This window comes from Acipenser ruthenus, chromosome 18 (assembly GCF_902713425.1).
Source record: "Acipenser ruthenus chromosome 18, fAciRut3.2 maternal haplotype, whole genome shotgun sequence".
Classification (NCBI taxonomy): domain Eukaryota; kingdom Metazoa; phylum Chordata; class Actinopteri; order Acipenseriformes; family Acipenseridae; genus Acipenser; species Acipenser ruthenus.
Window position 1 is genome coordinate 5,686,680 of NC_081206.1, and position 15,786 is coordinate 5,702,465.

At 38.7% G+C, this 15,786-nt stretch overlaps 1 protein-coding gene across 1 annotated transcript; it reads right to left on the minus strand.

The window, feature by feature from the left end:
- Nucleotides 1-80: 80 nt before the first annotated feature.
- LOC131698594 (dnaJ homolog subfamily C member 5) lies at nt 81-15,698 on the minus strand. Its single transcript, XM_058990973.1, has 5 exons — nt 15,465-15,698; nt 7,138-7,266; nt 5,779-5,992; nt 5,502-5,673; nt 81-4,005 (listed from the first exon to the last, which is right to left on the minus strand). The coding sequence occupies exons 2-5, from the start codon at nt 7,245-7,247 to the stop codon at nt 3,902-3,904; spliced, it is 600 nt and encodes a 199-aa protein (XP_058846956.1). The 5' UTR covers nt 7,248-7,266; nt 15,465-15,698; the 3' UTR covers nt 81-3,901.
- Nucleotides 15,699-15,786: the final 88 nt, after the last annotated feature.

Here is a 15,786-nt window from a genome sequence, read left to right on the forward strand (position 1 = left end):
CCTCAGTTTGAAAAAGCAGGCTCGGTTTTTATATCAATACTTTTTCAGTTATACATTTGTTAAACAGACAATGAAAAGAGTTTAAGCATCAGAAACATATTTATTTTACAACAGCAAAATCAGATAAATTACCAATGTTTTCTTTCAGACATACAGTACATAAATAACCATGCTAAAACATACAATTGTATTAATATCATTATCATTTAAGCATATGTACAGGAGCCCATTTCCATTAAGCCAACATTTTTAATGGCCACATCTACATATTGTACATACAATTTAAAACTATGGTCCTTTAAGAAAACAAAACAAACAAAAAATAAAATGAATGCATTAATACTGTATCACGATTTAATCCACTAATATTTTAGAGCTTAAAAGAACATGTCTTTATCAGTAATCCAATACAGTTCCATTATGCAATCACTCACTCACAGTTTACAATTTCCAATGTTTTTAAAAATAAGCCATAGCACATCTTGAGGCTGGGATAGTACTCCTATAGTCACAGATAATACACAACCAACCAAAGCAGGGGGGATGACTGGAAATTGATATTTAATCATTCAACATATTGGCATACTGACTGGCACAAAGCAGTTTGTTACCCTACAGCAAAACACAACAAGACTTGGTAGGAATAAAAAAAAACAGCTTTTGACTGTACATGACAATTTGGCACATACAGTGCAAAATACTCCATCAACAAACCATGAAGCAGTAACTTTAAGAGTCAAGGGCCTGGCTGTGAATCTGTTTTAAAACTTACAAACATGATTCATTCATTTTATGGTATATGGGTTGACAAAATGTTGCAGAGTCCATAAAAGACAATTCAATGTCCCACAAAAAAAAAAAAGGTTCTGCACTACACAACATAACATTCAAACTTGTATATTTAAAAAACAAAAACCTACAGAAAACAGAAAACTACACAATATATAAATATGTTAGAAACTGGCATGAATACAACCCCGTCAGTCATGATTTTTCATTATTAAATGTGAAGTTTCAAAAGAGTTTGTGTGAACTCTATGGAGTTTAAGAAGTTGCCCTGCCAGAACTTCGAAATGCATTACAGAATAGATACATAGATAGGAAACTTCACATGGTACAATTATGCACACATTGACTGAAGGGGATATTTGGAAATGTTAAAAATCACTAATTGGCCTTGATGTTAACGATGGCTGTATTTTAAAAGGAGAAGCATAGCGTTAAACGCATTGCAGTCGTCACTATGACTATGGTCCTTTTTCTCAAGTTCAGTAGTTATGATATATAATACATTATGCAAATGCACTGGGTATAACTTCAGGGAGATTAATCACTATTACTATCGAGTTAAAGCCAAAACAGACAAGCAAGCATCCTAAGGTTTTCCTCTGGTAAAGTATGGTCCCTATAATTGTATATATATATTTTTTTTAATTCCCTCAAGAATGCCATTCACCTCAAGACATAATGGAAATTAATTTTACAATTTACATGAATTAGACTACATTGAATATGAATTATTGTTCCTCTGAACAGAATCAAGTGCTGTTTATGCTACCATTTGCAGTAGGATACTTGCTTTTTATCTGTATGTAAAATCAGGTAGAATAGTGTCAGGCTGGATCAGTGAAGCCAGCACTTACAGCCATTGTAACACAGTCTTAGTTGGAAGTTTACAATAGTTCTTAGTTTATAATATACGGTAGTATTTTTAGCACATTGGGCTATAGCTTAACCAACCAATAAGTGTTAAGTATACTGTTTTTCAATATTCTAAAAGTAAACACAATTTAAAGAACAAAATGATACAACACAAATAGAGTGCCACATACTGTCTCTTACAACATGCTGCTGCATCAGTGCACACTTTGGAAAGAACAAGTCCATTTATTCTACGATACAGGCAATGTGAGTGCATTGTAGGCTTGCCGACAGGGGTGTATGATTACTGTCTAACGAAACGGCTTTGAAAACAGATCACATAACTATTGAGTATGTAGAAATCATGCTGCCCTAAAACAGAAAGGAAATACAGTACCCAATTACACACCATCTTTGAAGGTAGCGACACTCCAGTAGTGCTAGTTGGCTAAAGAATCTCTTTCTAAGAGTGAAAGGTTTGCAGTATGCCAGATCTCAGATGAGTAGAAACATCCAGGCAGGATTAGCTTTCACAGAATGACCTTCAAACAGCGAGAATCTATTGAATGGGTGGCTAAGAAAACAGAATACAATTACTAGTTATTTATTTATTTATTTATTTTTTAAATATTTCCTAAAATAGAGAATTGCATGTTTATTTCTTTTTTACACGTAACTAGTTTTATTGTGAAATGAACATTTGATTGTCAACAGGAAATAATAAAAAGGTTGTTTACTGGCATTTTTTTAAAATAATAAATAAAATGCAATCACTCTGTGTAAAAAATGTTTCCAATGAACACGGGAGACTGCAGTGTGTGTTTTAAAAATCACCTTTCTTCTGGGGTGTTAGAGAAGAGGTATTTAATAGCCTTTCTAATAAGCGCTATTACAACATCAACACCAGCAGATTGCACACACTTTTAAGATGAAGTGGAGTCCCTTTCTATTCTACCTAATACACTTAAAAAGGCATGTTGCTTCACTTTTAGCACTATCTAAAGCAGTTTGTAAACTTCGACATAAAAAATACAACAATAAATGAAGTTTATCTACAGCGTTTTGACACATACCAATAAAAATAACTTAACTATATATATTGTTCTCTTTTTTAAAACCGGACTACATTTAAAACATACAACAAGTACAACTCTAGGCAGCCTGTAGTCTTACATCCTTACACTAGTGGCAGATTAAAATTAACAAATACAAAATAAAAATATGAATAACAAATGTTTCAGGCCCAATATGTACACGATGAAGACATAGTTTTAAACAACGCCCCCCCCCCCCCCCCAATTTACTTTTCATAATCCATTTTTTCTTGTCACTATCTTTCATTCCAGTGTGTATTTTATAAACCCGTGAAATTAAAATAAAAAAAGAAACCCAGAATCGATGCTAAATTTGATTCCCTTAAATTTCTTCAGTAATGCTCCGCCTTTCTCTATCCAAAATGGCCACCAGTTTGGTGAAAAGTGACGTCCTTACTTGCATGACTATATGAACCGCATTAGGAAATAGCGGGCTGGAGTTTCTATTACTGGTGCTTTTCTCAGGCAGCACTGGAAGTACAAGACGTAGCTAAACCACTGTTCTCTCTAGCACTTTGTGTGTAATATTTGTGATTCGGATTAAAATACACTGGCAGGGTATGGGTTAATCAAATCACCCCCCCACCCCCCCCACCCCCCGGTCAAACAATTAAAGGATATTATGCAAGAAAAATCCCATTAACAGACTAAGAACACTTCCATATGCATAATTCAATGAAATGCATAATTAATTAACATACTTTTTTTTTTTTTTTTTTTTTTAAGTCCTAAAAACCTGAACAGCTGGCTACCACTTTATTGGGGTTCAAAGATATTATCCAACCACTGCTTATGTGCAGAAGGTTACTTCCGATGCAAACATAAATCTTACAGTGGATGAAATAAAACCACGTAAATATGTACGACTAGAACAAGACCTAAACTTAAAAGCCTACCTAAACTGCTTTAAATACTGCATGCTACAGAACGTCATGTGTCGTGGAAGGGCTTGGGAGCAATGAAGACCAAAGAAGAAAAAAAAAAAAAAAACTCAACCGAATGTTGATGTCTATTGTTTTCATGGCAGAAGATGTCTGTGAAAGTTCGTTCACCCCCCCACTCCCCACTCTCTCCCTCGGGCGTTCTCTATTCCAGTGGTGAAATGACCTTTTCTTGTTTCCTCATTAAAACTGTACGGTGTGAATTGACAGGGCCGAGTGGAAGATTTAGTTAAATCCTGTGTCAGTGTGGTAGCTGGTGTGGCTATCGGCTGTCAGCTGGGTGGTTTCTGTGGCTGACGCAGGCTGCATCACGATTGGTGCATCTCCATCTGTGGAAGCATGGAAATAAAACACAAGCATGTTACTGACGTGTATCACCCACCACGTCTGTAAAACACAAAGAGACACCAGTACCATGAAATGTATAACACCATGGTCTGTTTCCATTGGATTAGAATTAATCTTGGACCACCAGCTTTGGCAAGGTAGACCCAAGATCAGCACTAATCTGGGCCTGTGAAACTAGCTGTGCGATTTAAACACAAATACATATAGTGTGTACATTTAAAACTGTTCTGACAGGCGCCATCATGTTTCCTTAGATTCTCAAGAGGTGAAGACAATTAGGAGAGTGTTATTAATGATTATCTAGATATATAAAAATATAAGTGTGACATATTGCATACATGTATAGATGCCTCCACTTGAATCAGTCGCTGAGGCTGAACAGTAAGATTAAACTTTAGCAGGATTTATACAGGGAAATGTACATAAGGACAAATGAGAAACCAAAATCAAACCTTTAATGCAAAAGCCTCCAGCTAGTTTTGACACAGTTTGTGCATACCCAGGAGAAAGAGCAACTACCCTGAATTTTATACACATTCATCATGGAATGTTAGTTACAGTGTGTGCAGTATCAGGAAACAGCTTCAGGGGCACAAACTATCAGAAATTGACAATTTCACAAGCAATACAATTTCTAAATATTAAAGTACATCCAACAAACAAATTGCTCTATATGGATACAAAAAATGCATTAATAAATACAAAAATCTAATGTGACCGATTGCATTCCCTGGACAGTCTGATCAGTGGTGCGCGTATGGTTAAATGCGTATCTAATTTTCTGCCAGAGAATAACAGATGTAAGATGGCAAAAAGGCTCAGCGCTCTTTAATAAGAGAGTCACAAACTGCTGCAACTGCTCTACTGGATAATTAACTTATTTCATTTCTTTGACAAGTCGATAGGGAAAAACTCCTTCAAGACTTATTAAAGACAACACATTTGTAATCAAGTTTATAACAAGTTGCTGATCATTAAAAGTTCTTGCTTATTGAAGCTAGCAGCTAAAGTTTCTAATGGCATCTCAGTACTCCTCCCAGAAAGGCAATACTTAACATTTTAATACGAACCTCCAGCTGCAAAATCCTCAGAATGGTTGTCTGAATTGAATATAAAAACAGAACTAGTGGCATGCTGAAAGTTCTCCTTCATCTTCTTAAACTCTCAAAGAAAACTGTCAAAAACCAGTAAATCCTGAACACTGATGGTCAAACACCTGTTTCTTTGTGAGCCTGAAGTTTTCAAAATTATACATGCATGGTGCTCTACAAGCACTATGTAAGTGCCAGACCGTCACTTGTAGACCGCCTTCAATATTCATGACATGTGATTAGGTTTGGCCTAATAGCAGAACCCTATCAATAAAGAAGTCTACCATTAGGTCTGTCATACATATCATCATACTGGTGAGCATGAATATTAACAACCTCTTTAATCTTGCAGACCTCACAAATCAAGCCCTTCCTCCCATGCTTACCCTTCTCGTCAGACTGAAGCTGTGCCTCTAGGTCTTCTGGGGAGACATAAAACTCGGGCTCTTCTCCCTCGGGTGGTTTGGGTTTACACTTCCCACAGCAGCAGTTACAGCAGCAGCACAGGCAGCAGCAGAAGTAGCAGCCAGTTGCAAGGCCGCAGAACACAAACAAAGCCTGCAGGCAACCAGGTAGAACAAAGAAATGCAATCATTTTTATCATTTAAAAAAAAAAAAAAGTTTGCAATCAATAGAACTGTATTTTGAATTCTGCTCCCTTACCTTTGCCCACCAGCTGGACAGGACAAAATACGTATTTACATTCTCCTCTCCGAACTGCTCTGCCACATACAGCCCCAGGGAGCCGTACTTGTCGTAGATGTTGCGCTTTGTGTTGTCGACCAGGATGGCGTGGGCACTGTTGATCTCTTTAAACTTGTCTGCGGCCTCAGGGTTCTCTGGATTCTTGTCGGGGTGATATTTCAATGCGAGTTTCCTGTGTGAAAAGAGATGCTCATTGGCTGAGCCCACTAAATAACACTACATGACTTGTTACCATTGGTCACAATATCGATATAAGGTTCATATGCCGTTTGCAGAATGCAAGGCGTTTGTCAGTTACAGCACGTACACTCCCTGTCAGGCTGTGAACAGAACTAGAGATAGCAGTATCATGAAAAAGATATGTATATGTATACATACATAGTGACGGACGGCTCCGCTATTATGGAATGTTATACTACAAAAAAATACATAAATGAATGAATGAATGAATGAATGAATAAATAAATAAATAGATAAATATGTGACTTGTTTCATGTTTTTGCATGTCATATGTGAAAGACAGTATCTTAAATAGCTTACTGTCTCCCCCTACTGGATTTCAGTACAAATTGATTTCAAATCTGTAAACTGTACTGTACTTACCCTCCCGAGTTCTGTATGACCCACTGTTCTTTTATAAAAACAACTTGGTTGCACGGGGAAGCAGTTTATCTTTGCTCACAGAGTCATTTCTTGATAGTTTAATTCATATTTTAAATAATTTTATTCCTCTGGAAAGTGTGCCTTAAATGGGCTCACAAGAGTCTGTTGAGCATACGAGCACTATTGGTTTTCTATTCTTGTAAGTGAAGTGAACACCCAGCAGAGATTTATTACAGCTCTGAAAATCTGAATGAAAATGCTGCCGTGATTTTTCACCCCCTGAAGCCAATCAGTCATTTTTCTATCTAGGCCAGCTTTAAGCAATGCCACTGCCTGAGGGGAAATAGTCATTAAAATGCAATTCATTTGGCGTTGACCCGATTTAAAACCAGCAGCAGTCCACTTGTTTGAGAATTTCCTAATTGGCTTGGCTTGTACTCCAATCCTTAGCACAGGGATACGACAAACAAACAGTGTGTGCTGAGAATCTGCAGCACACAACATCTGCACTGTAAGGAACAATGTGTGAGGACTTCAGGTGTTGCAGAGAGAAGAGCAACACATTTTGAAAGGAAACCAAATCCACACTAACAAAACCAGTTGAAGTCAGATGACATCTGAGCACATGCTTCCCTGCTGTCAAATGTGCTGGACTCAAGCCAAGTCAATTGGAATTCACAGCATGTTGCCTAGCTCCCCCTCTCGTGATCGTACCTATAAGATTTTTTGATATCGTCTGGCGTGGCATTCTTGTCTATCCCCAGCACGTGGTATAGTGTATCTCCAGACGTGGACAGGGACCGCTGCCTCTGCTGCTCAGCCATCTTCTACTCTTTCAGCAAACTGGAGAAGGAAAAAAAAATAAACAGAGACTCGGTTAAGATTAGTAGAGCAGCAAACCCAGCATACTAAAAAACAGAAGCTTGTCAATTCTCAGCAAAGCACATTGGTTACTATTCTACAATTTAATGAACAGATCTTCTGCATTCGGGATCCTATCAATCAAACTCTGGAGTTTCTCTTACACTGTAAATGAAAGAATCTACACGGTTCTTTAAATAGAATACACTGACCCTAGTGCCCCAACAGAGAATATTTAACACTGTCTTGATGCTTAATCCGACAGCCCATCAGAGAAAACTAGCGGATCAGCCAGTGGTCTGAGTCCCAGAATAAACCACGGCAAGTTATTTCCGATATTAAGCAGTCTGCAGCGTACACATAAAATAACCAAGACGTTTGAAACTGGGGGAGAAGGTGGGGAGGGTTAGAGGAAAACAACCCAAACTTATTTATTCCAAAAATGCTGTTTTTACATTATACACGACTTGACAGGAAAGCATCGCCATCATGACACCAGCTGTATGCAAGCCAGGCCGTTAACCGCAAAATGAAAAGCCTTAACCTGTTAATCTTTTTGGCCGATCAATCAATATGCCAAAGTATCACCACAAAAAGGAACGAAGCTTAATGGGAGTCCAAATGGAATATGTTCCACTGAAGGCAAGCTGGGAAGTGAAAACTGAATAGAGTACAAGAGAGGGTTTTAACTTGCCTTAGAGTTTAGACAAACCAGGGACTGCAGGACACACTAAGTACATTCAGGAGCGAAGTCATGGCCTGGGTTACAGACAAAGGGTTAATGGGTTTTCACATCTGTTGTCTGCCAAGAAACAGTTTCCTGGCAACTGCACAATATGACATCATCAGATTTTTAGACTACAGATAACTGTGTGGATGAAAGCCTTCAATGGTACAGTCATAGTGTTTCAGGAGAAAAACATTCCCTGGCATACTGTACAGTATGCTTTCCAAATCACTGCTTTTCCTCCGTCACTCGCTGCTTCTCCTACACTAGCAGCTACTGGATAATGGGTCATTAAGCCGGATTACTTGTGGAGTTTCTAGGGCCCTATGAAATCCGTGTTGCAGAGAACACGGACGGAATCGCTGAATTCAGAGAAAAGAAAAAAACGGAATACGGCACCCGAGGACATTACCACAAAATCAGTTTAAACAAACAAAATATATATGTATATATTTTAAAAATTACATTGAAATAGAACGGTGTTTGTATGACAAGAGGCTTCAAGAAACACACGTCATGGGAATGTATGAGAAAAATATTTTTGCACCTTTCAGCCTCCGTACACGGCCGTGATTTTAACTGTAAAAAACCGCTGCCTCTCGTGCCACTTCACTTGCTATCTACCGTTATCGCTTGGGGGGGAAAACGACTACCTGTTGTTTTTATTACTTTGTGCCAATTTGTACCCTTTTTTCTGAAAGCACTTTGATTAAAAACTGTTTAGAAAGGTGTTTGTTTGTCATATTTTTTCATGCATTTCTAGCTTCATCGTTGCTGTCAATGTATCAAACACTTGTGGTTATAAAAAACAAACTAACAAACAAATTGCAGATTTTTGAAACCGAAAAATCCGAAATCAGGAAAAAATAAATCAGAAAATTCAAAATAATAAAACAGATTTCACAGGGCCCTAAGTTTCCTGCGTCAAGCAATATGACCCTGCAATGCAGCTCGACATCTCTCGTCTTCACCTCTGCACCATATGGGCAAGCGAAATCTTTAACAGTGCACCCTCTCTCTCTCTCTGACTCACACACACACATATGCTCACATGCACACACCTTCTGTGTGTCAACTGAAATGAATTCCACTGAAAAGGGGATCGATGCTGGATTCTAGAAATTTCAGCTGTTCCGAGCCGGGTCATTAAATTTAGTCAAGACATTGTGATGTAAAAGAACAGCACCAGCTCACCTCAAGAATCACCACCCATGCAAACAGCCTAGTGGCATCAAATTGACTTTTCTGGCATGTGAAATTTAAAGGCTGTGCATGCAAGGCATAACCACAATGTTGCTCCCTCATTTAGATTTGAGTCCATTTCTTTTTTCATGCTGCATTAGCTTACCGTATTTTTGCTTCTGTATACGAGTCTTGGGTGTACGTGCAAATGAATACCATTGGGGAGGCCTTGAAAAACCAAATACACTATAGAAGGCCTTTTACATAATGGCCAATAAAAGCTGGCATCCTATTCTAGGCTGGGTTCCAAATGCAACGTGTGACAGGCGTTAAAATAATAATTAGAGGGAAGGCTGCCACCTCAAGGACACTTCAATAATCAGCTTGGGTAGGCTACTGTAACCACTGTCAATGGCAGGAGGAGGAATACTGTAGCTTATGGGAAATTTAAAACCTGCGGGCAACCCACTGTAAAAGCACACCGACTACAGAATTAGGGCACTGCTGAAGGGGGGTGGGTTGTACAGGCACAACAACTCTTATTTAAGAGGGCCATTGCAGTTTCATTTTCAATTGACCTTAGTTTGCCAGTTACAGCATTTTTCTTCAATTGCTGCAACATCTCCACGGAAGTTCCGTATGACATCACAACCCCACCCATCAATGCCTTAGGCATCCGGGTTAACCTTTAACAACCCCCTCCCCCTCCATCCTCTCCTAGAAATCCTGCTTATTCATTTCATTTGTGTGTACACAGGAGCATGTAGGATCCAAGCTGGGCCTTATTGTGCCAAAGCTTGTGTTTTTTTTCCCTACAGTTAACCCCCACAAGCCTCCAGCACAATTCTGCCTTGGAAATCATCGACTTCTGACTCAGCAGAACACTCTGCTCTGCAGAGTGAAATGTTAACAGCGTTCGCATGGCAGCCTCTGTTTGCTTTACTCTGTAATTCTCCTTAATCACACCGCTTGCTTTCACCCTTAAGCTCTTCTATTCCAATTATACTGAAGAGCTGTGTCCAGCCAGATGCCACGTTACCCACAAAGGCCCCCCAAATCCCTTTCTTCACCCTGCACTTAATTCTCTTAACACTCTGGCACTGCTAGAGGTTTTCCTTTAAACTAACTGACCTCCAATTGCTATAATCGCTTCACAATTCTATCACATTAAGCATACAAAATTCCAAAGCTTTACAAATCATTAAATTAACACTAACACCTACAGTTAAGGTAATGAAATACTGCAGTTAAACATACCATATACCAAACTTTGAAAATCATCAAATGTGATTACAGATGCGTTCGGTTGACTAGACAGTATGGGGCAGCAGTGTGGAGTAGTGGTTAGGGCTCTGAACTCTTGACCGGAGGGTTGTGGGTTCAATCCCCAGTGGGGGACACTGCTGTTGTACCCTTGAGCAAGGTACTTTACCTAGATTGCTCCAGTAATAACCTAACTGTATAAATGGGTAATTGTATGTAAAAATAATGTGATATCTGTAAAAAATGTGAAATAATGTATAATGTGATATGCTGTAACAATTGTAAGTCGTCCTGGATAAGGGCGTCTGCTAAGAAATAAATAATAATAATAATAATAATAATAATGGTTGATGATTTTTTTTTTGTTTTTTTTGCATTTTAAGGTTATTTTAAACTCCATGTTTTGTTCAGCAATTTATTTCCTGCAGTTTCCAAATCGAAATCCAACACCAAGTGCAATGCTTCAATGTACTTCCAAAGAACAGCTGTATGGACAACAATGGAAGCGTATTTCTATTCTTCCAATAATGGTATAAACGCCCACGCTTTCAGCATCAACCTTCCGTACCATGTTTTGAACAGATTAACGGTGGCGACGACTCCTGATGCAGCAGGACTAATCTGCACGTGGTAGAAATCTACATGGGGTGTAAGGGGTTCATTTTCCTCCTTCTAGCATTTCAGCTTGCAGGTTCATTGCCATTTGTATGTTTTACAGTAGGGCTCTGTGGGTTGAAGGCACTGGGTAGCCATGGCAATGATAGCAGACAGTTTGTCACACTTGGCTTTCTCTCGCAGCTCAGGCAGGTTCTCTTTTTACTGCCTCTGATCTAACACCACCTGTCTCTGGAAAGACTGATTCACCAGTCAGAAATGTTATAAATACTTATATGCAATGGCATACAAACAGCCGCAGTGCATAGACACAAACTTGCAATTGGAACTAGATGACTGAACACTACAGTATATTTTTTTTATTTACAAACTTTGTCTTGGATTTCAAAATATTCATTACCTTTCTGTAACATAATAACCTCTGGGATTTTCTATTTTTGACAAATCCACTAGCAATGAGCTACTACAGTAGCTATGTGGAGAGCACAAAAAGAGTAGAGAGAAAAAACTGAGATGGTCAGAAATGTTAAGTTATACTTAGTCCAGTTCCAAGTCTCACAGAACTGCTTTTTTGTATTATATTACTGTGATATAGGATATCAAGAGCACAAACATAAATGCACATGGTTAAAATGTTGTACTGTACTGCATGAGTCACTGCAACTATGTAGCATGATCAAGGGAGCAGCAGTAGGGAAGCCTGCTCTATCAAACACTGGAATTACAGGTCACATGGTTATACAGGATATAGGGGAGGTGGAGAGGAGGGTGCCATTTACCTCTCCAGCCCGACACTTATGCAATTTCATGCTGTGAAAAGGATGTCACTGACATTCACCTGGCATGCTAAAACAGTCACAATTACAAGTAGTTTGATGGTGTGCATATTGTCATTGCAAGCTATTGTACAAGCGATTGTACAGTGTCCAAACTCCATGTAGATGTTTTTGTGCACTGGAAGACGGTGCATTTCTCAAAATAAATATTAGCTCCTCAAATTCTTAAGACTTAAACACCCAGTTCAAATAGCACACGCTGGAAAAGGCAAACTGCAAATTGATAGCCTTCAACAAACAAGAGCAAAATGCATTGAAACCTGTAACTTCAAAAGCAGGCAATTCTCAATTGGATTTAAAAACAAATATACAGTAATATGATAAGCACACTGCAGTCTGAATCTGAAAACACCTGCTTCCTTGTCAGTCGTTGTCCGTTCAGCATGTCTATCTGCCAGCAGGGAAGGAAAATGGATGTGAAAACAATTGAAAACATTCCTGTTTTCAGCAACTTGGTGAAAACTGCTTGAGAATGTCTTCTACAACTAGTCCACTCCTTACGGGGATGAGGAATCTGAAAGGGTTTATTCTACAGTGAGCCAAATCTGACCCTAGTTTCATGCTTTGGGTTCAGCTGTTGATCACAATCCCCAAATGGAATCCTAAAAGACTGCAGAAGATCTAATGTCAGCCAAAGCACTCTAATGAATTAGCTAATGGTAACCAGCATTAATTCGCTATTCGCAAGAGTAACTCTTCAAAACTTTCACACAAAAATGAATTAATCACTTATGAAATTGTACAGTATGGAATCTGCAAAGCACTGGGCGTATGGGTAAAATACTAAATGTTAATGTGAAAACTACACAAAATCCCCTGAATATATCAATAGAACAGACTTAATTCTACCCATGTATTAGTAAAGATGAGTATCATATTGATCAAACACTGTTTTCTCAAAGCTTACACATGCTTTGTCCTTTTGTATAATAAAATAGCACACAACACTAGCATTTATACCAAACTGATAATAACGTAATGTAGTTAAAATGATAAATTGACAGCAATCAGGCACTTGCTAAATTAGACACGAGGTACTGTTAAATCTAGGTACTGTTACAAACAAGACTGGTTGCAGGTCCTGGATTTAATGAAACACTGTCCTGCAGTTCACAAGTAAGCCTACCTTGCCTTCTTGATTTTCACTGCAGCTGTAATACAAGCAGTCTATAAAATGAAGGAAGGACTCATTACAGAGTTTTGCACTTTACAGTTTAAGAATACTTTGCAGTATTACAGATTGACCCAATCCTGACATCACAACAGGGACAAACTGCCACCCTTGCAACCATTCAATCAAGCGTTGACTGACTACTCTGGCCTGTGTGAAAGAAACAAGAGGTTTGCTTTATCTCCTTTTAAATTCATGACACTGCCAGGAGAATGAGAATTAGCCCTGGTATTGTGTTGTTACAACAGTATAGGTAGTCAAAACTGTATCGTCTTTTCAAAATGTGATTCTACATCCGGAAATTTGACACGAGTTAAAGTTATTAGGAATATTTTGGAATTAGCCTACCAACCAAGAGAAAGCATAAAATGTACAACATTGGTATTTACTGATTTGTAAACATTAAATACTAGAACGGGAACACTAGTCCCTTCAACAAGACCTAAGGGGTCACTTACAGGGGACACAAACCTGCACAGAAAAATTAAATGATCAAATCAATGAGCCTACTAGGAAAACGACGAAACTACAATTACAGCCCAAGGGTGGCCATCCACTGTTCTCTCTCCAAAGAGATACTATTTTAAAATTGGGAATATTCAGAAAACTCTTAATGTGAAAATCCCATTCCGTCATTTGTAAAACTGGGACCCAAAATTACACTGCATTACACCCCCCAGTGTCCAAACCAGTAAAATGATGTACATGTCTGCATCATCTTCTCCACTCTGTGGTCTGTTTTAATGATCTTTACACAACCTGCTGCTGCTTTTTCCCCCCCTAGGGTTGGTTTATTGACCAATGTATTCAGATCCCCAGAAAGAACACAAATACAATGAAATAAGGACTGTGATTAAGCAGGTTCTATAGCGGAGGAATGAAGACCGGACGCTGTTTGAATCATTAAAAAAAAAAAAAAAAACACAGAATGTTTTAGGATCTGTTTCTCCATCACCCAGAGCTAATGACTTACCAGCAGGATCAGCCCTGTTTCACGCTAGTGATGATGATTTTAACAAGCTACACCTGTGTGTAAATTACTGGACATTGCTGAGTGATGCCAGAGGACAATGAACACAAAGTGGCCATTATTGTGCCTGGCCCCGATGTATTATCTGCCACTGTTTACTTTTAGTGATTCCTAAATAACAAGCACAAGCGACTGACAAGAACTTCATGACATTGTTTGTCAGGGCTTATGTACAAGTTTCACCATCGGTACAGAGAGCACTCGTGTGAATTATACAGCTATTTAATCTTATGAGACCTATACAAAGAGGGCAGGACCCCACCTGTAAACCTTTCATTGAATAAAACTGGGTATTTCTCTATTAAATCTAAGCTGCTGACACACAAAACAAGGCCAATCACATGATTTTGCGCGAAACACACATAAAATAACCAAATGTCATGGTTGGAGAATCTAAGACCCAAGGGGAATACTGTATTCTGCCAGGCAACAGTACATGCCTGGGTGGCACAGGCCGCATACATCCTAGGAGCCTGATCTTCCCCCAAAACACCTTTATCATGTGACTACTGTTATATCAGGACTCGACAGTACCAGTAATCTTCATGAACTAAAGACTAGTGCGACAAGCACAAAAATGTATTCAGCTGGAGAAGCGTTTAAACCTACACTACTGAATTAAAAAACACGGAGAGTGTTTGTTTCTTATCAATACTGACTAGCTGTACTGGTAATTCGATACAATTTTTATTTTTATTTTAAATAAAAGCTGGATAAGTGAGGCCCCGTGAAAGACACTTATTTTATATCCAACGCTAAACATTGAAGACTGCACTGCACAATACGGAACCGTTTCATTGTAGTAACTAAATAATTCTAACAAAGAAACAATGCAGTAGAATAAATAAATAAATAAATAAATAAATAAATAAATAAATAAATAAAAACACGGATGAATACGCTATTTTACTGAATGCAAAACTGATTTATGCGCCTTGGGGTTTTACTTTCTCTACATAAAACACAGAAATCTAAACAGTCAATTCATTTTACTGTGACCGGAAAACAGGCTAATGAATGAGTCACTAATAGAATAGAATTATCATTCTGTCATCGTCACTGCTGCAGGTATATGGTTACAGAATCTAAACAAAAATAAAAAAAAAATGAATGAGAACGCCTTGGCATAACATAACAGATGTAAAAACAAACAAAACTGTATGCATTGTAAAGGATTGTTTTGTACCGCTCGTCACGATGGATTTAAAGCGGATAATTCAGTGCTGCATCAAAGACAGCGACAACAGCATCCATATTGGCTATCAGGCAAGACTGGAGTCAGCATTAACCAAGGGCAGCGCAAGAAGGAAATGGGTTAAAATGTCTTCGACGTAAACCTCAGCGTCTATTTCTTACCTTCTAGTCTGGCTCCACTGGTTGTATTTCGGCAGGTGCACTGTTTGGTTTGGTTAACGCAATTTTTTTATTACAGTAGACGTCGCATCCCCACAAAGCACACACAACAAGCAAGCAGCTGCAGCAGCTCCTCTGTCGCTGGTGCACGCAGTGGCGTGCGCGTTCACACGGGATAGAGCAAGTGGGCGGCTCAGTGCCCGCGCATCGGAGCGCATTGACTGCACGCGCGCAAGTAACGCATTCAACGGGCAATTGTACAGCCCACAGTACATAAATACAGTGTTACACATTCAAAGAGGTTTAGTTTAAAATGTGCTGATCT